General features: G+C 43.8%; 1 protein-coding gene and 1 non-coding gene across 4 annotated transcripts; both read right to left on the minus strand.

Moving 5' to 3' along the window:
• Nucleotides 1–26,778, minus strand: ZCCHC8 (zinc finger CCHC-type containing 8). 3 transcript variants are annotated; one of them, XM_032876381.1, is made up of 14 exons: nt 26,435–26,778; nt 24,628–24,670; nt 19,511–19,585; nt 17,868–17,973; nt 16,559–16,636; nt 13,477–13,580; nt 13,295–13,360; nt 12,650–12,710; nt 12,042–12,184; nt 11,613–11,755; nt 8,809–8,930; nt 7,268–7,354; nt 6,888–7,005; nt 1–1,686 (listed from the first exon to the last, which is right to left on the minus strand). In XM_032876381.1, the coding sequence occupies exons 1-14, from the start codon at nt 26,631–26,633 to the stop codon at nt 908–910; spliced, it is 2,124 nt and encodes a 707-aa protein (XP_032732272.1). In that variant the 5' UTR covers nt 26,634–26,778; the 3' UTR covers nt 1–907. The 3 variants fall into 3 exon arrangements, with proteins under 3 accessions (XP_032732272.1, XP_032732273.1, XP_032732274.1); XM_032876382.1 differs by having other exon boundaries at nt 24,628–24,665; nt 26,435–26,774; XM_032876383.1 differs by lacking the exons at nt 13,295–13,360; nt 13,477–13,580; nt 17,868–17,973; ... (1 more) ...; nt 24,628–24,670; nt 26,435–26,778 and having other exon boundaries at nt 16,559–16,634.
• Nucleotides 18,938–19,070, minus strand: LOC116878734. Its single transcript, XR_004384880.1, has one exon. It is a non-coding gene; the product is annotated as a small nucleolar RNA SNORA9 (small nucleolar RNA).
• Nucleotides 26,779–26,844: the final 66 nt, after the last annotated feature.

Raw genomic sequence — 26,844 nt, forward strand, 5'->3', positions numbered from 1 at the left:
TTTACGTCTACCTTTTAATTCTAAGTACTAATTATCTTAGGGTTCAAATCTAGAAAGTTATTTTTATACAAAGGCTAGCTGTCCTCCATTTTTTTTCCAAAATTACTTTAAAAGATTCTGCTGTCTCTATAGTTAAGGCTGAGAGAACACTAAAAATACTCAAATTTGCATTTTCCCAGATTTTCTTTGCTACCAGTAATTTTTGCAATTACATAATTTATGTCCAAACTTACAAGGTTGTATACACTAATTTAACTGTGAATCACTTTTTTGTATTCAAAGTCTTAGATTATGTATAGGAAAGCTAATTTATTAAACCTTTGTACACAAAGATGAACATACCTGTATAGCAAACTTATATGAGGAATGAAGTTACAAAAAAGTAAAAGTGTTATTAAAATTGATGCGTGTAAATCACTTACAAAAATACCCCAAATGGGGTAAAGCTGCTCATCCCTGATTTTTCTCATTTGGTTGTCAGAGTTGCAACATGAATTTAAAATGGTTAGAATTTCTTTCTCTTAAAAAAATGATATATTAAACTTATATACAGGATAATTAGCAAAATGTAGAAAGGGAAAACAATGTACAAAAGACAGATAAAAACCATCACTCTTGACAGACACAATCCAAAAGTAGTAGAAACCTTAGCAAACTATCTTTAAACCAGCTCATACTTTTATCCCCCAACCCAAGTTCTTATCGGTAAGAATAAAATATAGTAAACCAGCAAGCCCAGCCTTCCTGTTCTTTAAAACAGGCCTGACTTCAGGCCACAATTAAGCTTTGGACAGACTTCTAAACATGGGAGGGACAAATCAGAAAACAACTTTATCTCCACTTGGTACTAATTAACAGAACACAAAGTTATAGATAATTAAATAGCTCTTCGTGCTAAGTCAGGCAGTTAGTCAGAGGCCTTTTTGTTTTTCTGCTGGTTTCGGGGTGAGTTCTTTAGCAAGTTTCTTATCCTGAGGTACATTCCAGTAGATTCTGCCATGTTCTCAAATTCAAACGGCGTTATTCCGGTTGCAAACTTGCTCATGTCGGGTACAGGACTGTGAGTCTTAGTGGCCAAAGGGCTGGTGTCCCCGTGAAGGGGCTTCTGGCCGCCTCCGTTACTAAGGTCGCAGTTCGACACGCCGCCGCCGTTACCCAGACGAGCATCCTTCCAGTCCGACGGGGCAGACGCCGCCTCCTCCTTCTGACAAAGCAACGGAGGCTCAGAATCTGAGCTCGGAGAATGTTCGGCTTTGGGCTTCTCTGTCCACGTGTCTGGTACTTCGGGCTCATCGGGCACCGGCTTTTCGGAGGTTCTCCCCTCTGGAACAGGGACGTCCAGCTCGTTGGGACAAGGCGACGAGGCGACCGAGTTCCCGGTTAGAGGGGTGTCCCCTGGAATATCGGAATCACTGTTCACGCTCTCGGCCTGCTCGAGCGCCGCCCATATCCGCCTCTGCTGTTCCTCTAGTTCCTCCAGAGTCAGCGAGTCCTCGTCCATGGCCGTGGACGCCGTTCTGGTCTGGGGGGAGTCGCCGGGAGTGAGCGGCGGGGTGCCCTTGGGGAGCGGAGGGGTGAAGACCGGCGGAGGAGCGCCCCGCGGAAGCGGCGGAGGGGTGCCGGGGGGCAGCGGGGGCTGAAACTGAAAAGCTTCGCTGCTTGGAGAGCCGTGCGGGACCTCCGCGTCTGAAAGAGAACAACGAGGACACCTGAAGGAAACCCCCCGAAAATCCATCTCTGTGCTGTGCGCCCCGCTGCAGAGAGAGCAGCGACGGCACGGAGGCAGAGAGTCCTTTCCAGGTAGTCCGCGGGCACGGCAGACTGGGGTCCCTGGAAAAGCGGAGGGGACAGTGGCGGGAGATGCAAGCTGGGCAGGCTGCTGGGGGAGGGGACCAAGCCGAGGAGACGGAGTGGGATACGTGCGCCCTGGCCTATTTCCCAGTTCTGAACTTCTGGTCTAGACTGTCTGCCTGACAGTGGGTTCGTGTGACTCATGGGTCACTGCTCCTCGCCACCTGTATGTCCCAGACACAAGAGATCTGGCCTGTCCCAAACAAAGGATCGTTTATTCAAACCTGAACTCTGCTCGGACATGCTGTTCCCACTAACGGTCCCACCTGTGGGGTCTGGCTGAAGTCTCCTGAACTGAACCTGTTCATCATGAGTCCTTCCTCTCCCGGTCCCCAGACCTGGTCCCTGGCCCTCTGGGGCCCACTCTCTCCTGCGGATTGCCCCAGCCATGGCATCATATCAGGAATATTGGAGTCATCTGTGCCTTTGGACTCAGCTTCCTTATATCCATTCTCCAAACTATTTACCTTTGTAAACCATAAATCTGGTCCCATTAACCTTTCCACCTCATTAGAAACCCTTCAGGGCTCCCATCACTTACAGGACAAAGGCTGATGATGTCTGCACCTTAGAGACCCCTAGGACCAAGAATCTGGCTACTTCCACTGTCATTTCTCACTGGCAGGTTTAAGCCCCAGGTGTCAGTCTTCTGTTGCACCACTGTGCAGGGACGTCTCATGCTTCCGCAAGGGCATTTCCCATGGACTCAAATGCCCTAACCCTGTTCATTTCCATGGTAAATCCTTGAATTTATCCCTCAAGATGCAGTTCGAAGTTGGTCTTGATGAGGGTCTAGGACCTCATCCAGCATAGCGGTGCGGCTTTTCCTGACACCAATAGAGCCTGTAACCAGCATAGCCTGTAACCAGCTCTGTGGCTCTGGTCTTCTCACCACTGTCCACAGCCATTTGTATTAAAATGACACTGTTACTTTGCACTCCGTAAGCGACACAGTCTGGAAACTAAGGGCAGCAGCTGGGTCTCATGAATCCTCCTATCCTCGGGGTCTAATGGAGGGTCCAAAACAGCCCAGGTTTTAAAAATTTGGCAAATCCAACCAAGTAACACAATCTTGACAGCTACACAAAACCAGTCAACTTTCTCATATGGGTAATAAGGTCTGTGAGGTAACATACTGTCACTTAGATTTTAAGAAATCAACTCAGGGGGTGCCTGGGTGGCTTGGTGGGTTAAAGCCTCTGCCTTTGGCTCAGGTCATGATCCCAGGGTCCTCGGATCGAGCCCCGCATCGGGCTCTCTGCTCAGTGGAGAGCCTGCTTCCTCCTCTCTCCCTCTGCCTATTTGTGATCTCTGTTGAGTAAATACATTAAAAAAATCTAAAAAAAAAAAAAAGAAATCAACTCACAAGAGTAAAGAAAGGCTAAGAGCTGAAAGGAAGGATGCAACACTGGTGAGAAGGGCAGGGAGAGCCGTCAGGAGAGAAAGCCTGAACGAAGATGCCATTACTGAGGTGGTGCTGGGATCCGGACACCCGGCTGGCAACGGCGCCAAGATGAAGGGCAGACCCAAGTGCAGATGAACGGCATCACTCAGTCTGGGAACCCCAAGGACACCACAGGTGCTTTCCACTACAGTGAATTCCACGGAAGAGGAGGGGAGGAGCAGGCGTCAGTGAGTTAACCACCACTGGCTGCTAGGCCTTTAAGAACAAACCACTCCAAAGTGTAACCCAAGCTTCATTTGAGGTTCATCTGCACAGAATATGGTGCTATGTATTCTTTTTTTTCCTTAAAGATTTTATTTATTTATTTGACAGAGAGAGAGATCACAAGTAGGCAGAGAGGCAGGCAGAGAGAGAGGGGGAAGCAGGCTCCCTGCCGAGCAGAGAGCCCGATGTGGGGCTCGATCCCAGGAGGTGCTATGTATTCTTGATGGGAGAACGTCAACACACACCGGGTAAAGACCTGAAAGCAGCTCTAGCTCACAACCCATGGGTTTGTGAGATGGGATCCACTTCACTGACCACATCTGCTAATGAAAGTTTTCCACAGGAAAATAATCACACCAATTCAAAGTTTCTTATTGGGAGTGAGCTGAGCCAGAGTTCTGCCCCTCCAGGGCAGGAAGCTGGGCTGGGGCTGTGCCAGTCCTGGGGGTGGGAAGGCTCGTCTTGCTTTAGGACCACATTCCTGGGTGTCAACTAAACCAGCCTGAGTGAGCAAGCCGTGGTGGCTCTTGTGTAAGCAGCTCTAAAATCTGGCCCTGATAATCTGATATATTACTACTTGTTGACCGATCACTTAAGTTGTTCAGAATCTAGGTGGGAAAGCAGGTTGCTATCAGCAACTCTCAAAGCCCCTGACATCTGGTGGGTTAAGGGGAAACACAACCATTATTCTCAGAAGGATGGACTGACTGGGGTTAGAGACATGCCTGGAGACACATGGTGGTCAAGACATGTGGCTTTAGGCCTTGAGCTTTAGTGTGTGGCCAGTGATCCTGGTATTTTGTAGACGTTCATATCGGCTCATCTTGGAAGCCTGTGGTTTGGGCAAGGAAGCTCTTGCCATGCGGTCCTTTGTCCTCAGGAGGTGAGTGCATCTCACAGCGGCTTCATTTACAAGTGTGGTTCCTCTAAAGAGGCAGAGGCTTATAAACAAAAACCAGCTGCCACTGCCCATGGTTGGGACCAGTGGGCCTTTGACAAGTAGCCTGAGACCTTGAACGACCCCGAGCAAATGTGCGCAAGCAGGCAGAAGCGTCAGCAGATGTCAGCAGAGGCCCCGCACTAGGCACCACTGATGAAAGGATTCAGTTCAAGGTCTCGAGGTAAGCTAAGGCCCGGCTGGCGAAGGTGAGGGTGGCAGGACAATGTGCGGCTCACTGCAGGGCACAGCCACTCCTCGGGAAATGTGCCCACGCCAGACCCGACAGCACAGTGTGGCAACGCCCATATCGGCCTTTCAGGCCCCAGGGGTTTTGTTCTGAATGGTCCTACTTGCCTTGCAGACACCCAGTGAGGTTCTAACCAAACTGTTCATCCCAGGGATATTATGCAAGTGTGTGGCCTTCTGCTCCCAATTCCACTCCAGACAGAGCCATGGAGGGAAGGTGCAGGCACTGAACTTGGATTCTCAAGACTTAGGGACCTGAGATGAAGCGTCTTACCTCATCACAGGGGCTCAGGCTGGCTCTGGACTGGTTAATGATACATGGGAGAGAGGGAGGGAGGGGAAAGGAAAGAAAGTTGGGGAGAGGAGGGAGAAACTTTCCTTGGGAGGCAGGTTTCTCAGGCCTCAGCAATTCCCTAATAGGAAATATAGGAAATAAATGATGCTCCCAGGACAGGGTTGAAGACATCTGCATGACAAGTGCGGGCCTGGTGACAGGGTGCTCCACTGCTTCTCAAACTCTGAGATGCAGAAACTGTGTCTCAAAAGGCTCAAAACTGAGGCACCAGGGTGCCTCAGTTAAGCCTGTGACTCTTGGTTTCAATTCAGGTCATGATCTCAGGGTCCTGGGATCCAGCCCTGCACTGGGATTCTCTCTCCTCCCTGCCCCTCCCCCTCTAAAAAAAAAAAAAAAAGGTTCAAAACACCAAGCACAGGTGGCTCCTCCCCACAGATATTCAAAATGCTTAAGACCAAAATTCACCTCCTACGGGAGATTCCTTCCAACGTAATTTGGAATTTAAGCGCGCTGGCAGTGGAGTCAGACAACTGGCACCAGCACCGACAGAAGTCCTTCTTAAGAGACAGAAACCAGGAATTGCCCTTGCTCAGAAATCCTGGCCATGGCCTCTGATAACACTGAGAACTGTTGGCCTCCAGGAACCTAATCCTGTCTGGGACAACTGCTTTCGAGTTACGGAGAATTGCTTGTTTTCATAAAAGTTCATAAATGTGGCAAAGGCCGTCATGATTCTGTTGTGAACTCACTGACTTGGTGAGAAGTGATGCTGGGCACTGAAATCAGGTGGCAGTTACTAAATGCCGGGGCTGTGACCGTTGTTCTGATAGCGAGAACTTTGGAGGCTGAGACTAAGCAGAGCAAAAATTTTGCGAAAGGGGAGTGGGGGACTCTAAGTTGAGACTTTAAAGGGATTTAATCTGCAACCTTTAAATTCTCCCTGGGAATTTACAGTTAAAGAGGGGGATCCACAATCTCACTGGGGCCATCTGTACCGTCAGCATCTTCTCATCACGGTATCTACATGCACTTCATCTTCACGTTGCCATTTAATCTCAAATTAGAACGTCTGATGTGCAAAAAGGTCCAAAACAGCTGGACGTAATTTGGGATGGGAGGTAGCGCAAAGAGTGAGTTTTCAGTCTTGCATTCAGAGTAGCTCTGCGATTTATCAAATTAACATAAAGTTCTGATTCATTCCAGAGCTTTCTGGGGGCAATACCTAGGCTACACAGCCACAGTCCCAAGGGGAAGCCCAAAGGACCTGTGGCCGGTATCGGGGGGTGAGACACTCAGCAAGGTGGGTACGCGTCTGCCGTGATCCACTACTCGCTTGCTGAGGCCTGTCACAGTGCTGGTTGGCCACAGCTTCCCTGGTTAACCCCACAGGATTAAGAGAATAAAAAGCCAGAGAACTCTCGAAGGGCAAGACCTCTGTTCCCCTGTGGGTTTCCAGAAGGACAGATTTCCTATGGCCTCTCTTCATTGAAGGGAAGGGTGAATTACTGAGTTGGAGTATTATGGGAAGAATAAAGGGGAAAGTTTGGCTCTGTCCTTCTTGCTCTTGGCACGGAGCTGCTAAAGCAGACCACTTTCCACCGCCTGTCCCAGAGCACTGTGCCTATTCGAGGGGCAGTCCAGATCCGAGACCACCAGGACTGGCTGGGCACAACTGCCTGATTCAGGAACTCCATAAGCTGGCCCCCTTGGCCCTTACACCAAGACCTCGAACCAGCACTAGAGGCGCTGCTCTCATCTACAAGGACAAAATCAAAGCACTCTTTTTGGTGCTCCTCAGGCCCCCGCCCTCCTTCCTAATGGAACTCAGGAGCACGCACACTGGCCCTACCTTGTCAGTGAAACCAAGACCAGAGGACAACACCTACCTGAGTCGAGCTCCATGTCTGCAGGTGAGGCTGCTGAGCCGCCTTCCTTCTTCTGCTTCTTCGGGCTGCTAGGGCTGGACTGGGAGGAGGACCTCTTGCTGCCAGACCTCACACCTGGCTAAGAGAGGAGTCACGCCAAGTACGAGTTAATGGAGTAGACGAAGAACTAGATTCCATGCCTTCCCTCCAATACCCTGCAGACACCCAATCTGCAGCTGAGTGCAGGTGCAGGGTCAATGCCGCGACCCTTTTCTTTATGACTCAAGCAGAAAAGCGAGTGCTTTACACACAAAACAAAAGAGCACTGAGATGCTAGGGTTACAAAATCCTAGAAATACAGGCAATACATTTTATCAACCACACACTAAAAAGCTATTTACCGCTTGGAAGTTAGAAGTCAGGTAATTGGCAAACACGTCCTTCTGCTGACACGCCTGCATCGGTATGGACCCAAACATTCTCCATTCCTAACGAAGACAGAAGGAAGAAGCAAGTCTGGATTTGGAAAACATCATACTTTTGAGATTTTGTAAAGTGGAGGTCTCAAATTACATTTCGCTTCATACGTGACTTTTGCTTTTAGGGGGAATTAATGAAAGTGATGGTGCGTTTAAGGGGGAAAAAAAAGCCAGCCAACTCCACCTGCAAAATGATCTGAACTGAATACTAAAAGCCTAATTGACAAAATCACTTGGCTCAAAAGGGCTCCACCTACTGCAAGCAGCAGTTCTAAGCAATGGTGGCGTGAAGGCGTGGCCTCGTCAGGCCTCCCTCCCCCCAGGCCCCGGCACTGACCATAGCACCTTTGCTCCTACACGCTCGCTCACGCTGAGCTTCCCTCTTCTGTTCTTTGGTTTTCCAAACCCAGCCCTCATCTTTATGGTTCAACAATCACCTCTCATCTTAAGAGCACATGCTACAATGGTTCTCAAGGAAAATCACTTCAGGCTCCTGTCAAACCTACAGATTTCCAGGTCAAGTCTGTTAAATCTAAGGGTGGGACTCATCAACTTGCACGTCTTCCCGGCACCCCCGGCGGACTCTGATGTAGGCTGGTCCTGGGACCATTTCCAGAGGCTCGGATGGCTCGAGCCACGCAGTTTAGCCCCGAATTAATTACACACTTGTCTTCCCATCTATTTGCTAGACTCTAAGTGCAGACCTTTGGCTTCTGCTCTGCTGCTCAGTTTCTAAGAACACCTAAGAAGGTATATTTTACTGAAATGTCACCACCACCACCACTACCACAACAGGCCACTGTCAAGTCTTGAAACATAAATGAAAGTTGGGAGAGATTCAGTGTAGAAAACCACTCTCTACAGAGTGAGAAATTTTACTTTGAAGAGAAGAAAGGAAAGAACAGGGGGAAAGGAATTATAACATAGAAAAAAGGCTTTACTTTCCAAGGATTACACAGAACTTACAATACTGCCTCAGAACCATCCCATGTTTTAAAAACATAATCTTTTACTTTTTGACTTACAGAATCTCGCCATTCTTTTAAGCTCTTTTTCATAAGGCATAAAATCAGAAAAAAATGTTTTTTGGTTTTTGGTTTTTAAATGAACCCAAGATTTCACTTAAGCATCTCATCAACGTGGGGGCCTGGGTGGCTCAGTCAGTTACACATCTGCCTGTAGCTCAGGTCATGATTGCAGGGAGCCTGCTTCCCCCTCTCCCTCTGCCCTCCCCACCCCTCATGCCTGCTCTGTCTCTCTCTCAAATGAATAAATCAAATCTTAAAAAAATAAAAAAGGGTTCTAGTCAACATAAGGGAAGTAACAAAATTAAACACACTAGTAACGTATTTACTTCTTTACATAACAGTAACTGCTACTTAAACTAATGTTTTGAACAACTGTTGCAATAATGTCCCACCCCAGAAGAATAAAGAAAAAAAAAAATATATATATATACTTACATCTGGAATTCCTCTGGGAGTAGATATATTAAAACCTGGATAGTTTACCAGTTTCGAGAGATCGTAGGTGACGCTTTTATTCTGTTGGGCTTCCCCAGCTTCCGCTTCCCCATCAGCACCATCTGCGGCAGACCGGCAGAGCGTTCATACTGCTGGATGCCAACACCAGTCCCTCTCCAGGCCAAAAGTGGGCTGGGCAAGGGCTTACATTCACGGCAACAGAATCATTCTGAGAATAGTTTTGATTACAGTTTTTCTGGAACATCAGATTAGGACTTTTAAACAATGTAGACAGGGTAGTTTAATAAAAGTGTTTAAAATCTTGGAAACCGGGGTGCCTGGGTGGCTCAGAAGGTTAAGCCTCTGCCTTGGGCTCAGGTCATGATCTCAGGGTCCTGGGATCGAGTCCCGAATCGGGTTATCTTCTCAGCAGGGAGCCTGCTTCCCCTTCTCTCTCTGCCTCACTCCTACTTGTGATCTCTCTGTCAAATAAATTTTAAAAAACTCTAAAAAAAATCTTGGAAACCTGGGTTCATCTGTGGGTTGCTTAAAAGCCTAGTCTGCACTGATCTGATGACTTGCCTGATCCTCTATTTCAATGCCTTTATTCTGTTTAGTAAATAAGTATTTCTTATGTACCACACACTGTTTTAAATGGTTTACAAGTATTAGCTCCGCTCACCGTCATAACAACCTTAAGAGGTACATACTATTAAAACCGCTTTACAGATGACAGAAGGGTATTTGGGAACCACTTTATTATTCTGAAAACTACTGAATAAATCATGCGTTTGTTTTGCCAGTCCGAAGATGTCTACATATGTAAGGTAATCAGTTTGCGAGAAGTTTCTCTTTAGACAAGTATTCCAGCTAATAAGCTAAGAAGTAACGAAGAATGAGACTATAACCATTTTGCAGCCTATCATTAACAGGTGTAGACAGGCAATGGTCATCAGTGACTGGTTCCGTCACAACAAAAGGAAGGACAGAGAACCGTGCTAATGCAACACGCCGTGGGGATGTGGCAGGAAAATCTCGAAAACTCAAAAGGACAAAACACAGTTTTGTTAAAAACAATGAAGGCAATCTATAGACTAAGAGATTCAATCATCCACAACCTTTTGTCCAAAGACTCTCTAATCAAACAAACTTAAAAAAAAAAAAAAAAAAGAGGAAAAGGAAAGACAACAGAAATGAGAACACCTACAGAAAGTGGCAGGAGGGATACCTGAATGCCAAAATGACTTGGGAACTGTCCTAAATAGCTCTTCAGCACTAACTGAGAAGGGATGGCTTGGTTTTAATTACCAGGAGCCTGGGTGGCTTGGTCAGTGAAGCATCTACCTTTGGCTCGGGTCATGATCCCAAGATCCTGGGATCGAGTCCCACAACTGGGCTCCCTGCTCAGAGGGGAATCTGCTTCTCCCTCTGCTCCACGACCCCCGCTCATGTTTTCTCTCACAAGAATAAATAAAAAATCTTTAAAAAAGTATTTTTTTTAATTACCTAAATAATACAAAGAAACATTTCATTTTTAAAAGATTTAGAGCATCATAGAGAATAGAGTCTCTAGTCTAATCCTCTTTCCTTCTCAGTGGGAACCACTGTTGAGCTTCCCACATCGGTTAAGATGATTTAAGTTTTTTTTTAAGCCAAAGAGGGAGAGATGTACTTAAACAAGGTGGTCAGGAGCGCCTGGGTGGCTCAGATGGTTAGGCATCTGACTCCTGGATTTGGCTCAGGTCCTAATCTCCTGGCTCCTGAGATCGAGCCCTGCCTGATCAGTGGCAGTGTTCCCAGCTCATGTGCACCTCTCTCTCCCTCTCAAATCAAGACGTAAATCTTAGGTAGACAAACAGATAAAGATGGTCAGGAGAGGCATCTCTAGAGTCTGAATCCTAAAATCTAAAAGGTTCTCAGTTAACATCTTTTAAAAATATTTTACATAAATGTCCTCAGAAAATCAATGAGCATGGTTTCATCCATGTGGAATTCTTTCTTTTTTCTTCTTTTCTTTCCTTCCTTCCCTCCCTACCTTTCATGTAAGACGAATGGCGTCACTGGTAAACTAGGCAGAAATGGAGTCAGCTCACACAGATTCATTCTACTCCTTAAAGATGGCAGGGATTCCACAGCCCAGATCCACCATCGTGATTCAGCCATTTTTCTTTAGGGCCTTAATGTTGTTTTTAATTTTTCACAGTCACAGTCAATGCTACAAAAATATACATACTTTCCTTGTGCAAGTGTGAATATTTTTCTAGAGTAGATACCAAAGAGAGGGGTTCTAGATCACAGGAGGGTTTATAGAATCTGTATGCCTAGGTCTACTGGCACTGATGAATAGATTTGTTAACATTTCTCTCCCTTTTTTTGGAAGATTTTATTTGAGAGATCGAGCAGAGAGGGAGAGTGAGAGGGAGGAGCAGACTCCCTGCTGAGGGGCTCGATCCTAGGACCCCGAGATCACAACCTGAGCCTAAGACAGATGCTTAACCCACGAGCCACCCAGGTGCCCTTCTGTTACCATTTCTAAGGAAGGCAAGAGTTTATGAGGATTAGCTGGAGAGCCGATGCTCTGACCTCGGAAGTCACTGAGCAGGTCCAGATAAACCATTTGATAATTCTCAATGAAATTTTAGTTCCTTGTTTGTAAAACAAAGGAAAGACCATCATGATAGTTTTTAGTTAGCTCCACACACACTGGATTAGCCAGCCATTCCTATCAGGTATTACTGTAATTCTCTAGGGGGAGGGGAGGGAAGTAACCTTGAACCTGACTTAGCCAACTTAACATACTATACCTTTTCCATCATAGAGTGCAAGCCCTGAGTTCTCCAGCTCGGCCTCTTTGAGCCACCCGGGGGGGTAACCGAGCTGGCGCATCCGATATATAAAAGGCGGAAGGCTCTTGTCCGTCACCCCGAGTGCATCCTGAAGTTCCTCACTAAGGATAAACAAAAGAGGAGAAAGAAAGACAGTATTCGTGTCTGGATGAAAACACAAACTGTCCCCCATGTTTTAAAACCATTGTGTGTCTTACGTTACACATGGTGACACTGTGCTTAACAAACACACAGGAGAGATGCCAATGAATGTTCCAGAAGGAACAGATGCGTATTCCCTCGGTGCTGGGGCACACCTCTATACCTGCGATTACCCTCCAGACACAGAGAACGCTCCAAACACGGGTGACACAGAAACGACACTCTATGGGAAAAAATCAGAGGTACCTAATGACTCCCGGCTTGAATCTTCCAAATCTTTCTTCCACCTCTTCCGCATGGTACCGCTGCTGAAAATTCTGGCTGTTTGCCTCACCACAGGCATCCATATATTCTTTTCTCTTTTCACTTATTCGAGCAGCATTCCGCGGCTAGATCACAGTGCATTTGAAAAAAGTGTTAAGAAGCAGTTTAGAAATTATTTCAGGAATTAAATAAATACAAGCATTCTGTTTTAGGTCAAGCAAACAGATTATCCCAGTTTTAATATACAATGAACGAAAAAAGAGAGTAGATATTCTAGAAAAACAGGCAAAGAGAAGAAGCAGTCATTTTAATTTCTGATTACCTTGATATTATCTTAACATAAAATCAAGTTTCTAGAATTAACTCTAAAAAGTAACTCTCCTGTTTCATTCATCTCAGACACACAGCACTATAATAATTCTTTTTAAAATCTAAGGTCTTAAAGTTTAAGTACAAATTTGAAAAGGTTTCAAATTCAAAAGAAAGTGAACACAACAAGTTTCTTTATCTCACACAATGGCATAAATGTGTGGAAAACATTAGAAAGTTCTAGGTCAAAGATTTTTTTTTTTTATATGAGAAAAATTTACCATTGGGCAATCTTTCATTTGATGTTCTTCAGAACCACAATTGAAACAGTGAGGCTTTGGCCTATTTGGTCAAAAAACAAAGACGTGCATAATGTAAATGAGGACATAAAAGCAAATCAATACAATTCTTTAATGACAGCAAAGTGTATCAGAGAGACAAGGCACGTAGATCACAGACTACTAGTATCTGCACTCATGAGTACACTTTCACCTTCTGTACTCAGCGACTTAAACAGTACTTTTAACCAACTCTTTTAACCAAGGACCCTTATGTTCCCGACTGATCTGTCACCTCTGGGTTTTGTGAGTGGTTAATAAGAGAAGAACCGAGGCAAACAGATTATATTTCCTTTAGGTTAACTTGGGAAGGGGCAGGTCATACTAAGACAGCAATCAAACTGACAGCAACAACGACACCTTTCCACCCACCCAAGCATATTAGGCATGAACCAATGAATTCCAATAAACAGATGACTGATTTAAACATATTAAATGTCTATATATGAAAATTCTAGCTTAATCTGTAACTTACTTATAGTAAGCCAGCAATGAAGAATATTAATTTTTCAAGCTAAAAGAGTTTATGGTTTTGGTTAAAAAAAGTCTTAAAAAGAAGAAGAAAACAAAACAACTCCCCACACAAACCTTTTTGCCTTTACTTGTATTTCTTGCCCTTCTAGAGAAACAATGTGGCTGAAGACTTGCTGGTACCTTTAGTGAATTTTATTAAGGAATAGTTATCATAGTCTGCAAAATTTGGTAAATTTTTTAAAAGGTGAACTTAATGGCAAGATGCATAAAAGATCTTCATTCACTATGTAGGATACTTAGGTATTTCCCATCCTTCGGTAAGCTGAGGGTTTTCATTTAGTAGCGGTTGCCCCAATTTATCAAGGCAAAAATTAGTAAAATACAGGACACTTCCTACAACCTGCAGAAAACAAGTCAAAAAATATTGCTATTTAAGCAGAAAAAAAAAGACATTAAATTATGTAAGACTATGATTAATTGTTTTAACCATTTAATTTTGGAGGAAATTCTTAGGGGTCATAATCCACTCCCTAGTTAGAAAGGAGCCAGATTTTGAGATGTAAGCAAGAGCTGCTTCTTTCAACGCCCCTGTGTCTCCCGGATCAGAGCGCCCCTCTCAGGAGATCATTACTATTAGCTGCATTCTGCTCAGACATTAAAAATAAAAACTTTTGACTCTCATGTTTCCCTCCAATTCCCCATCTCTTTGCTTCCCTTGGTGGCAAGACAATTCAGAAAAGTCGGCTGTGTTTACTATTTTCATCCTCCCTCCCATTCCCTCTTTTCTTTTTCTCTCTGATTCTGGGAGAAAATTTCATAGACAAAAATTGAAAAAAAAAAAATGGTATAGTGAACACCCAGCTACATCCTCTTTACCCAGATTCAACTGCTGGTATCTTCCACGCACGTGTGCATGCGCGCACACGTACTTTTCACTGAGCCGTGGGGAGAAAGTGCTGCCACCACCAACTTAGTCTGAGCTATTATTTTCCCCCACCTGACATTAACATAGTAACTCCTAACTGGTTTCCAGCTTCCACACGTAACCAGCTACACACTATTTTCATGACCCCTCACCCATGAACACTTTAGGATAGGTCTTCTGAGGATAAGTGCATTTTCCTACACGCCACAATACCACTGTCACACCTAAGAAAATTAATAAATCCTTAGTATCATCTATATCCAATTTCTACTGTTTTCCCAACTGTCCCCCAAATGCCTTTTTTTCCCCTAAGCCAGGATTTAAGGTTCATGTGTTGTATTTAGGTGTTAAATCATTTTAGTCCCCCACTTTTTTTTTTTTGCCCCCCCCATAGGTGGCCCTGCCATTCTCTCTTGAACATCTCTGGGAAGACTTCTGTTCCTTTCATGGCACTCCGTGCCCCGATGACCCGCACACGGCCAAACTCACTGGACGGCTCCATCTTTATCTCAGTCTCTGAGCAACAACTGACAGGTGATTTCTCCTTCCTCGGAGACACACTTCTTTTGGCTTCTAGGACACTGTGCTCTACCCTGCTGACCAGTCCTTCTCATCTCCATCTTCTATGAGTCTTGGTCCCAGTCCTCTCTACCTGTGCTCTTGAGGTGACTTATCCAGACCCATGGTATGAAGGTGAGTAAATGCTGACAACACCCAAATACCCAATGTTGCCTCAACTCCAATCTTGGAAATTCAAGTGCCAACTGACGGCTCTCCTGGACATGTAAGAGGCATCTCAAACTCACCTACTTAAAACTGAACTGGATTCCCATTCCCCCCCAAACCCTCTCCTCCCACCAGTTTCTCCCATCACAGTAAAGGCGAGGACCCTCTTCTAGCTGCTAAGGCCAAAAACCGAGTCATTTTGACTGCTCTCTCACTTTCGTGTTCTACACACCCAATTTATCAGCACATCTGATCAGTTCTATTTCCAAGGTATGTCCACGGTTGAACCACTTCTCACCTCCACCTCCGGCTCTCCAGACTAACCTGCCATCTTCCCTCACCTGAGATCAATACAGTAACTTTCTCGCTGGTTTCCAGCTTCTACATGTAAACCAGCAACAGATTATCTTCCACAGAGAAGCTAGTTCTTTTAAAAATGCAAGTCCTATCATGTCACATTTCTACGGAAAAGCCTCAAGTGGCATAGCCCATACCCCAATGGCTTATAAGGCCATATAAAGATCTGGAGCTTATGTTCCAGGGTCAGAAGGACTAGTTCAAACCCTAGCTTATGCGGATTTATGTCCTTCAGAGCTCCGCTTTCCCCTACCGGGATGTAAGTCAACGAGAGCACAGACTTTGCCCTTCTTCATTGCTGGGTCCCTGAATTCAAAAGGGTCCCTGGCAATAAGGGAGCATTTGGTAAATATTTATTACTCTTTATTAAAGGACTAACTGAATAATACCTAAAATTCCCACTTTCCAGGCAGGTGCCACTCTAAATCCCAGAACCCGAGAGTCAGATGGGACATGAAAAGTCACATAGCTCAAATTCTTTGTTTAAAGCACCGACAGGATCTCAGATTTTGACTTTTTACAGTGACATGGAATTTGCTTTCTTCTTTTTTTATTTTTGAATGAGACCTACCACTTCATTTTCACATCTCTGATATAAATGTGCACTAAAAGTTGACTTGCAATGCGCCTGTCTATAGTCTATCCAGTCACTGGTCCTGGTTCTGCCACGTGGCACTACAGAGTGATTGAAAATGACACCTTTTGGAAGTAACAGCCTTTAGGACATTGGCAGAGATGTGATACCCCGTCGATCTCTTCAGCAATGCTGGGGACTCATCACCCCAGCAGCCCCACGTCTTCAAGACTGTGGTCTGTCAATGGGGCATGATACTCCCTAAACATGAAAACTAGTATGCCTTCAACAGAATCCAAGATTACATCATTTTCTTAAAAAAATTCTAAGTTGAAAAATCACACCACTCCACTGCACTGGCACAGTGAGATTCCTCGTAGGTACGGAAAGGCCTAAATGTAGGCTCATCCCTGTTATGCTTCTATTTTTCACCCACCATCTGAGCTTGTCAACATTTTTAATCTCCTATCTGCCATCTGTTATGTTAGTTACTTACCCGTCCCCTCTCAGCCTCAGTCATCTGTAAGTGCAACATGCACGCGTTCTAGATCGTCATCCACGATCATGAACATCAATAAAAAGAAGGCTGTCAGGACAGAAGTCCTCCAAAGTATGTCTATGGTGTATGCGATAGTTATTAAAAAGCAAACTATACTATTTAGAGGCTGAAGTCTACACTCTTGTTTATAACAAATTTCATGAAAAGATGGGGATCATTTGAGGCCATGATACCCAAATGACACAGGATAGGAAACATGTTATCTACAGAATTCAAAACTAAAATGTCCATACTTACACTAAAAGCTTCCTTGTTGTTTTTAATGGCACAGGATTCTTCTACTTTATGGTCCTCTTCTAGCATAACACTAGATGGCTAACGCAAAGAAAAACACACGTTACCAAAATAACGAATTTTTAACACTTCAAATTTTTAATATTAGAAATTTAAATACACCCCTTTATTTTCTAATACGTATCACTAAGGTACATACAGTTCTTAATTCATTACTGTCATAATCAGTAAATTTGGAAGCTAGAAATGCTTATGAAATAAATTTCACAAGTTGGAAAATTTAAAAATTTTATAAAAGATACAAAAGACAGCACCTTCTGAAGTATTAGTTCACGTTATGCTTTCACTATGCTTTTCACTAATTCATGCATTAAATTGAATGAATAAATATTTAAATTCTCAATACTTAAACTGACAAAGCAGACTTTATCCTGAAGTCAGGTAACCAGAAAACTTTAAAAATATGTGATTCTACACTACTGGTTAATATGGATAATATAACTCTCATAGACCTCAGGCTGCTATAAAATTCTGAAGTGTTTCCGGAATCAAAAATTATGTCATATTCAGTATAGTTTTTATTGTTAAATGTATTTTGTTTCTTGAATCTTTAAAAATTATATATAACACATGAAAATTAAAGATGATGAAAATTTAATCAGAACACCATTCTACAACCTGAGGATAAACAGCTAACAACCTTTACTTGAAGGACTCTACTTACCTTAATTGGGAATTAAAAAAGAAAAAGCCCCAAAATCACAATTCTGATTTTTTAAAATACAAATTCATACTCTAATAGTCACACAGCAAAATTTCTCAGATTTCTTTGGGCATGCTATTGATTTTTCTCCCAACAAGTAGAAGGGAGGAAAAAGGATGGCATGTGAACCTGTTGGTTTTAGAGAAAAATAATTCACCTTTTATAAACTCCAGAAATACAGATTTTTTTTTTCTGGCTTAAAATTAATTTTCTGCCCCAAACCGCATGTCCAAGTGAGGAAATGGGGGAAAAAAGACTAATTTTAAGTGAAGCAAGGTCTGAATACAACTCTCCCGAGAGGAGTCACAATGCAGAAGAACGCCCTGAGGCTGGTCAGATCAGTGAAGGATGACCAACTGAAGGATGGGAGGGGAACATATTATCTTAACAATCTTGTTGTTTTAAGTTATAGTCAACATAGGAAAGTTGTATTAGTTTCAGGTGTAGGACACAGTGGTTTCATTTTGATACAAAAGTCTCCCTGTGGCCTAAAAACTGGCGGTGAAAAACATAATCTATTAATCTTAAAGTCTCTTAAGTTTTAAATACCTGGGGCAAAAGATTAAAGGAAGTCTTTTCCACATCATTTTTCTGCTGTTCCTCAAATCTTTTTACTAAATTTGATACAAATTCCTCTATTTCTTGATGATATTGCCTGCATGAGAGGACACAACAGTCAGAACCCAGAGTAAACACTGAACAGACTGAAATCTTACACATTATCAGAAGGTGTCAGGAGGTAATTCTGTGATCTTGCTTTTTCAGAGGTTTATCAAATCACTAAGTAACCAGAATACGGAGGAAGCCATTTCTTAGGAAAAAATAAACACTGTTGCTGAGTTAACGGAATGATTATGAAAATCTAACTCCGTAGCAGGGGCAAACATTTGTGCTGTGAATAGATGATTTTATTTATAAATTTTACATTTTTAAATTCTGAATACATAATCCGCGTAAGACATGGTTCAAAATCCAAAAGAAGGAAAAGGGTTACGTAAGGAAAAGCTTCCTTCCAGCCACCTACCTCGGCCTCGCAGAGACAACCAAAGCATCCTTCCCTACCTTCCTCTCAGAGACTCCCTATGCACGTCTAAGGACACACCTATACGAATGTTAAACTGAACAAAATTAAACCAAAATGCAACAGAAACACAAAGTAAACGGGACAACTACGGAGATCTACTTTCCCCAATTTTCTAGCTGTCAAGAGCCACGTTCATCGCTTATTCCTCACACTGGGCTCAGAAGGTGCGGACAGAGACCAAGCTCGGCTGAGTGGGGCAGCCAACTTGATCTTCACCAGACTTGATCTTTCGGGTCTGTTTAGCGTGGACATTCTAAGACCGCCGCAGGCAAAATGGCAGATAAACGGTGCAGAAATTAGCTTGCCAGGAGCAGACGCTGATTCAAATCCGAGGGTGACAACAGTGCCAGTGCCCAGCACCATTCCCCATCGGGCGTCCCCACCCCTCTGAGTCCCGGGTTCCACCTGGGCCCAGACAGAGAAGGTAGGTAATGGGCCCGCCACACAGCTAACACTCTCTACATGGTTCCCATTACCTTCCTTAGCTGCCTAGGACCTAGATAACAACAGATTCAGCCAGCCAGAGACGGACGCCAGCTGTCTGAAATGTCTCCGACCGAGCTCCGAGGAAGGACAGGGCAAAGCCTCAAGCCATTTCAGGACATTCTAGCAAGCACTGCAGGAACGCACTAAGTCACCCTAGACCCAAGCACGCTGAAGGCCCGCAAAGGCCTAACTGTCACACTCATACACACAAAGTCATGTGGGTGAGCCTTGAAGACAGCCAACAGGGTAAACTCAGTTACCTGATTCTGGGGTAGGACAGACTAACATTTCTTACTGCTGTGGGGGGCAGTTGTTATGCTTATTAGAGGCTATCACAAGTGCTCATTTAGCTACCCAAGAAGTAGTTATTATTAGTATCCTGTTTTCCAGTGAGGAAACTGATAGCAGACAGGACTGTGGCCTGCCCACATTCACATACAGAGAAAGCAGGGCCCAGATTCAAATTCATATTTATAGATGCTAATATCCTTGCTCTTAATCATGATCCCCTAGGCTTTAAGTAAAATGAAGACAGAATAAGTACAAATGAAAACAGCATATAGAAGATATTGTTTCATAAACATATTAATTCATTTTACGTAGAAAACGGAAAATTACTTACTTTGAAATAACATTGTTCATAAATAGAATCTGTAACAAAGGTCCATCTAACTTAGTATTGTTCACCAATATTCCACTAAAACAGAAGTTAAAACATATTCTTAGAAGATTTTAAAGTAAAACCCATAAATGTATATATAAACACACAACTTTTATAATTATTAAGTACCAAAGATCACAGAATACTTTACAAATAAGATTAAGAACAACCAAGAACTCATCTTTTTGCAAAAAAAAAAAAAAGTTTTTTTCCATGGAATTTTACCTACTTTAATGATTTTACATAGAGGTATCCCTTATATATTTTAAAAAATATTTCACAAAAAATTTAAAACTGTAGTTAATCTTTCAGTTTTCAACCAAAAAAATTCCTTATCTAATGACTTTTTTTCTTTTTTAAGATTTTGTTTATTTATTTGACAGAGAGAGAGAGAGATCACAAGTAGGCAGAGAGGCAGGAGGGTGGGGGGGTGGGGAAGCAGGCCCCCTGCTGAGGAGAGACCGATGTGGGGCTCGATCCCAGGACCCTGAGATCATGACCTGAGCAAAGGCAGAGGCTTAACCCACTGAGCCACCAAGGTGCCCTAATGGCCCGTCTCTTTACAGACTGGGAGAAGGGAGGGTTTGGATAAACCAGCAGGTTACAAGAATGAATATATATATATATATATATATATATATATTTTTTTTTTTTTTTTAAGATTTTATTTTTATTGGGGTGCCTGGGTGGCTCAGTGGGTTAAGGCCTCTGCCTTCAGCTCAGGTCATGATCCCAGGGTCCTGGGATCGAGACCTGCTTCGGGCTCTCTGCTCAGCAGGGAGCCGGCTCCCTCCTCTCTCTCTCTGCCTGCCTCTCTGCCTGTTTCTGATCTCTGTTTGTCAAATAAATAAAAAATCTTAAAAAAAAAAAAAAAAGAGAGAGAGAGAACACAAGTAGGCAGAGCAGCAGGCAGAGAGAAGAAGAAGCAGGCTCTCCATCGAGCAGGGAGCCCAATGTGGGGCTTAATCCCAGAACCCTGGGATCATGAACTGAGCCAAAGGCAGCGGCTTAACGGACTGAGCCACCCAGGCGCCCCAAGAATATATTTCTAAAAGAATCAGAGTAGATTTAGCTTAGAAATATTTAGGAAAATGAAACACTTTAAATGGATAGCCTCTCAGAGGGCAGAGTACATCAGTATTTCAAATCCCGGATACTAAAGCAGAGATATAAAAAGTATACTGTTGAGGCGCCTGAGTGGCTCAGTCGGTTAGGCGTCTACCTTCAGCTCAGGTCATGATCCCCGGGACTGAGCTGCACACTGGGCTCCCCGCTCAGGTGGGAGCCCTGCTTCTCCCTCTGCCTGCTGCTCCCATTGCTTGTGCACTTTCCCCATCAAATTAATAAATAAAATCTTACAAAAAAAAAAAAAAGTAGGGCGCCTGGGTGGCTCAGTGGGTTAAGCCGCTGCCTTCGGCTCAGGTCATGATCTCAGGGTCCTGGGATCGAGTCCCGCATCGGGCTCTCTGCTCAGCAGGGAGCCTGCTTCCTCCTCTCTCTCTCTGCCTGCCTCTCTGCCTACTTGTGATCTCTGTCTGTCAAATAAATAAATAAAATCTTAAAAAAAAAAAAAAAGTACATTGTTCCTGGATTTGATTTTCAAATACTGCCAAAAAAGGAAACAAACAAACAAACGAAAGTAGAATGCAGCCTCCAAACGGGAACAAGATCCGGGTGGTAACCTGGACCAGCTGAGTCTTAAGATTCCTCCTCTCCCCAACTGCCTCCTATTCCTTTACCTTCGAAGCAAGTGAAATAAGTCAGTCTGTATTTGGGCTTGCTTGCGTCAGGAAACAAAAGTAAAACATGGAGAGGTTCAGAAGTTTGTTTGAATTTGCGCAAACTTCTCTTTTTATAAATACACGATATTTGGGGGCGCCTGGGTGGCTCAGTCGGTTAAACAGCTGAGGCTTGATATGGGCTCAGGTTATTACTTGGGAGTCATGGGATCGGCCCCCACCACTCTCCAGGCGGAGTAGAGTCCCCCTGAGATTCTCTCCCTCCCTCTCCCTGTGCCCCTCCCACTGCTCACTCACTCGCAGGCATGCATTCTCTCTCTCAAATAAATAAATCTTAATCTTAAGACTTAATAAATCTTAAGTAAATCTTAAATAAATAAATACATTTCTTTAATAAATCTTAAAGAAATCTTAAAAAAAAAAAACAACCATGATTTTTTGGAGGGCGCCTGGGTAGCACAGCTGGTTAAGTGACCAACTCTTGGTTTTGGCTCAGGTCATGATCTCAGGGTTCTGGGAATCAAGCCCAAGGTAGGACTGGAAGGGCTTGGCGCAGAGACACTCAGGGTGGAATTTGGTGAGGACTTTCTTTGCCTCTCCCAGCTGCCCGGGTGCACGCCTAGGCACACAGGCTCTCTCACAAACTCTCTAAAATAAATAAATAAGCCTTAAAAAAAATGCATGTTTCTAAAAACCACACACAATTGTATGGTCCTTACCTAGAGACCAATTTGAGCAACAGCGAGAAAGACATTCAGTTGGAGAAATCTGAATATGGGCTGGGCTGGGAGTGTTATTAAGAAAAATCATGCCAGGGGCACCTGGGTGACTCAGTGGGTTAAGCATCTGCCTTCGGCTCAGGTCATGATCTCAGGGTCCTGGGATCGAGCCCCGCATCGGGCTCTCTGCTCAGCGGGGAACCCGTATCCCCCTCTCTCTCTGCCTGCCTCTCTGCCTACTTGTGATCTGTCAAATAAATTTTAAAAATCTTAAAAAAAAAAAAAAGAAAAAGAAAAGAAAAATCGTGCCATTTACCGGGATAGTGGTGTTGTGATTATGCACGACGAAGTCTTGCTTTTAAAGATTTTATTTGTCAGAGAGAGAGAGAGAGAGAGCACAAGCAGGCAGTGTCAGGCAGAGGCAAAGAGAGAAACAGGCTCTCTGCCAAGCAAGGAGCCCGAATCGGAACTTGATCCCAGGACCCTGGCATCACGACCTGGGCTGAAGGCAGCGGCTTAACTGACTGGAGCCACCCAGGTGTCCCAAAGTCTTGCTTTTAAAAAGTTATATGCTAAAATATTTAGGGTAAAATGTGCATATAGGATGAAAACATGTATTGTTATTATTCTTTTCTTTTTCCATACATTTGAAATTTTCCATAATATAAAGTTAAAAATGTTTATTGGACAAAAAAGGAAAGAAACTTCTGATCACCACAGTTCCAAAAATAAAGATTAAACCAAGAGGCTGGGGGTACAGATTTTATCTATATAATTTTATTTCGTTTTGTTTCTCAATTTTCTGTAGAGCACTTTATCAGTGTCTGACAACATGAAGAGCACTAATTCTAAAAAGAAATTTTTAATTTATTCCTTTTTGAGGATACTAATGGCTGTCTCATGTACTGGTAAAACCCATGACACTATCATTTAAACTCGAGTGATTATAACCCCTTAGTAACTGAGTGTTTAAATTATCAACTCTATTAAAAAGTGTGCTTATCTAAGTTATCTTTAAATATAAAAAAAATTATGATATTTTTCAGGAATCCCAGTTACATTCAATACATTTAATATCTAACCAGAAATAAGCTTAGATCCACAAAGTTCGCTCACATGGAGGAAGAAGGAAGGTAGGGCATGGTGAGGTTTCCAAAATACATCTAAATTCTGAAATTTTAAACCTTTAGTCACCAATGTAGCTAGTTACTTCAGCTGGTACCAGAGACAAAAAAAGGGCATGTGACGCTGGCTCACAGCCCTCCAAATTCCAAAAGCTTGGTGATACCATTCCACATAATAAGTTCGTACTTCGATAAATATTTTAGATTTAGTAACCTGTGAAGTAAATTTGTATTAAGAAACCAGCATTTGCTCTTCTAGCTCTTGAAGTTAGATGTCTAAATGCAAATCTACTCACTGTACTTTCTTCAAAAGCACACTAATTTCTCTTTTTCTAAAATGAAATTTTGCATCATTTCTATTTAGGAACAGTTTTGTTTTTGTTTTTTTTTTAAAGATTTTATTTATTTATTTATGTGCGTGTGTGAAACAGAAGAGAGAGAGAGAGAGAGAGAGCGAGCCAGCGAGCGCACAAGCAGACAGAGTGGCAGGCAGAGGCGGAGAGAGAAGCAGGCTCCCCACCGAGCAAGAAGCCCGATGCGGAACTTGATCCCAGGACTCTGACCTGAGCCGAAGGCTGTGGCTTAACTGATTGAGCCACCCAGGCGTCCCTAGGAACACATTTTAACTATGTAAATAAACCTTCACCAAGAGTAATACTGTAATCTTAATTCCAACTTCCCAGAAATGTTTGTGGAATAAGAACAGCTAGGTTGGCAACTTGCCTGTTATGAACATTAAGTCAAAATTTTCTGGACAGGGGCGCCTGGGTGGCTCAGTGGGTTAAGCCACTGCCTTCGGCTCAGGTCATGATCCTAGAGTCCTGGGATCGAGTCCCACATCGGGCTCCCTGCTCTGGAGGGAGCCTGCTTCTCCCTCTCCCTCTGTCTCTCCCCCTGCTTGTGCTCTCTCTCTGTCAAATAAATAAAATCTTTTAAAAAAACAAACAAAAAATTTTTCTGGATATGTTTCACAAATATTTTTATCCAGTTTAGTTAGTTTAAAAGTTATCCAGGTATACAACATAATGATTCAATATTTGTGTATGTTGTGGGCGCCTGGGTGGCTCAGTTGGTTGAGCAACAACTGCCTTCAGCTCAGGTCAGGATGCCAAGTCCCTGATTAAGTCCCACATCAGGCTCTCTGCTCGCCAGGGAGTCTGCTTCTCCCCCTGACCTCTCTCCTCTCATGCTCTCTCTCTCATTCTCTCTCTCTCAAATAAATGAATAAAATCTAAAAAAAAAAAAAAAAAAAATCTGTATATGTTATTTAATTATCACCGCAATAAATCTAGTTAACATCCCCCCAAAATAATTAAAAATTTAATGTACTTATGAGAATTCAAATTTTACCTCCAGAAATTAAAAATAAAGGATCATTACTGATTTCTTCAGAGAATGCTAAACAAAAACGATACAGAAGTCCTACTTTTTTTTTATAAAGAAATTATAGCTAAATATTAAATATAAATAAAGAACAATGGTGTAATATCTCATACCTTGGTCGAGTCAGAATGTTCAATTTTCTTTTAAGTTCTTGATGTTATTACTTGTTAAGAAATATAAGCCTTCATTAAATAGAATCATAACTATCATAAAATTCAACTACTCACTCTTACTTTCAGTGTCAGAATGTTACATACGTTAGAAGACCCACAAGTATTTTGAGGATGACACACTTAACTGAGTTCCTGTTTTGCTGCATGGCTAGGCATTTAAACCTAAACGTTAAAACAGTTTTCTCATCTCTTCCAACATAGATACTCTAAGACAGGGTCATGTAGTTCAAAAGAGAGTAACAGGGGCACCTGGGTGGCTCCGTGGGTTAAAGCCTCTGCCTCCGACTCAGGTCATGATCCCAGAGTCCTGGGATGGAGCCCCACATCAGGCTCTCTGCTCAGCAGGGAGCCTGCTTCCTCCTCTCTCTCTGCCTACTTGTGATCTCTGACTGTCAAATAAATAAATAAAATCTTAAAAAAAAAAAAAAAAGAGAGAGTAACAGACTGAACCCAAAGTGTTATTCAACATACCCCATCAAAACCTAAACAGCAATTCATTTAAGAGTGAGCGGCATGGGGGCGCCTGGGTGGCTCAGCAGGTTAAGCATCTGACTTTTGATTTCGGCTCAGGTCATGATCTCAGGGTCCTGAGATTGAGCCCCAAAGGACTCCCCGATAATGACGGTGGAGCCTGCTTGAGGTTCTCTCCCCCTCTCCTGCCCTGCCTCCGCTCATTCATGCTCTCTCTCTCAAAATAATAATAGTAATAAGAATAATAATAATACAACAAAAAGAAAAATAAAGAGCAGCATGGTAAATGATAAATACAGTGAAACAAACTGTTAAAGCCGGAGAAACTAGGATAGAACTACAGATGTTCACCGTACAATCCTTTCAACTTTCCTGCCACTTGTAATTTTACATATTAAAGTGCAAAGGAAAACATCATGAAAAACAAAATCAGACTTCAAAAACCTTTAAAGATGATTTACCAACCGCTTTCAGTGTTTCACTTTAAACGGGAAACTATCTGAACCAAAATCATCTGCCCAAAGTTAACAACAACCACCACCAAACACCTCTAAGAATGTAAACATCCATACTAACAACCGTTCCTAGAACGGCTATAATCACGTAACTAAGCCAAACGGAAACTCATTTGGCGCGTTTTTTTCCCAAGGCTTTGCAACACACCTTCACCACGGAAGGGATTTCAAAGTCGAAGAACTTTAAAATGAATCCCCAACCTCAGTCAGGCAATTAACCATTTCTCTCCGAATGCTTCACGTTCTTCAACTCCCAACTCCCGCATCCTAAGACCATTAGCTTCTACCCCCCTATAAAACACAGATCTACCCTAAGGTCTGAGGATCCAGCTATCTGCCTATAGACCACGACAGCAAGACGGCATCAACTTAAGCCTGGCTACAAAAAAAAAAAAAGAAAGAAAGAAAGAAAGAAAGAAACTGGATAAGGACTTCAGAGAGGAGGAGAGGAAGTAGTTACCAGCCTACGATCTAGCCGTCTTAAAAAAAATCCTAAAAGCCAGTCCCAGCATGGGGGGCGCGGGGAGCGCGTCTAGTCCGGGGTACGGATCCCGACCGGGCACAGATCCCCAAGAGGGGAGAGGGTCGGGCCGGGGCCCCGGAGCAGCTTACGCAAGCCGAACCCTCGATTCTCCGCCCGCCTGCGGGGCGAGAGAGGGGTTATTCGGAATTCTGGCCCTCCTGGAATCTCCACCCGCGCCCTCCCAGACACGCCGCCTGCCGCACGCCGGTGACCGGGCCCAGGCAAACGGGAAGGATATTCTCGGCGCGGAGCTGCTCGATGGTTTCCTCGCACTGCCGAAGCCGCTCCCGCAGCTCCGCGTCGCCGACCCCATTCTCGTCCTCCTCGTCGCCGTCGTCGTCCTTGAAGCGGGTGTGAACGGGCTTCGGAATCGACTCCTCTGGGTGGTCAAACGCCTCGAACAGCTCTAGGTCGCCAAAATCCACCTCCGCCGCCATCTTGGGTTGTGGATGAGATTCGAGAAGAGGCGGAGCTGGCCGCCCGGCCGGGGGCGAAGGTTGTAGGGCGGCACCGCTCGCTCTGGCTTGGGCCGCGCTAAGCCACCCGGTACGGTTTTCTCCAGACGTACGCCGCCGAAGCTGCACAAGGGGCGGGCCACTCCCGAGAGACTACAACTCCCAGAATGCAGTGGCGTCTCTCAGCGCCACT

This window comes from Lontra canadensis, unplaced genomic scaffold (assembly GCF_010015895.1).
Source record: "Lontra canadensis isolate GAN:19392208 unplaced genomic scaffold, GSC_riverotter_1.0 scaffold58, whole genome shotgun sequence".
Taxonomy (NCBI): Eukaryota; Metazoa; Chordata; class Mammalia; order Carnivora; family Mustelidae; genus Lontra; species Lontra canadensis.

Bases quoted from the DNA above. Each gene is read 5' to 3' on its own strand.
- ZCCHC8 (XM_032876381.1), bottom strand. From the start codon at position 26,633: ATGGCGGCGGAGGTGGATTTTGGCGACCTAGAGCTGTTCGAGGCGTTT. The intron at 16,637-17,867 runs GTATTTAAAACT...TCTTTGCGTTAG, and splicing joins CCTTTAATCTTTTGCCCCAG to CCATCTAGTGTTATGCTAGA. The intron at 8,931-11,612 runs GTATAGTATGTT...GGTCTGCCGCAG, and splicing joins TGCACTCTATGATGGAAAAG to ATGGTGCTGATGGGGAAGCG.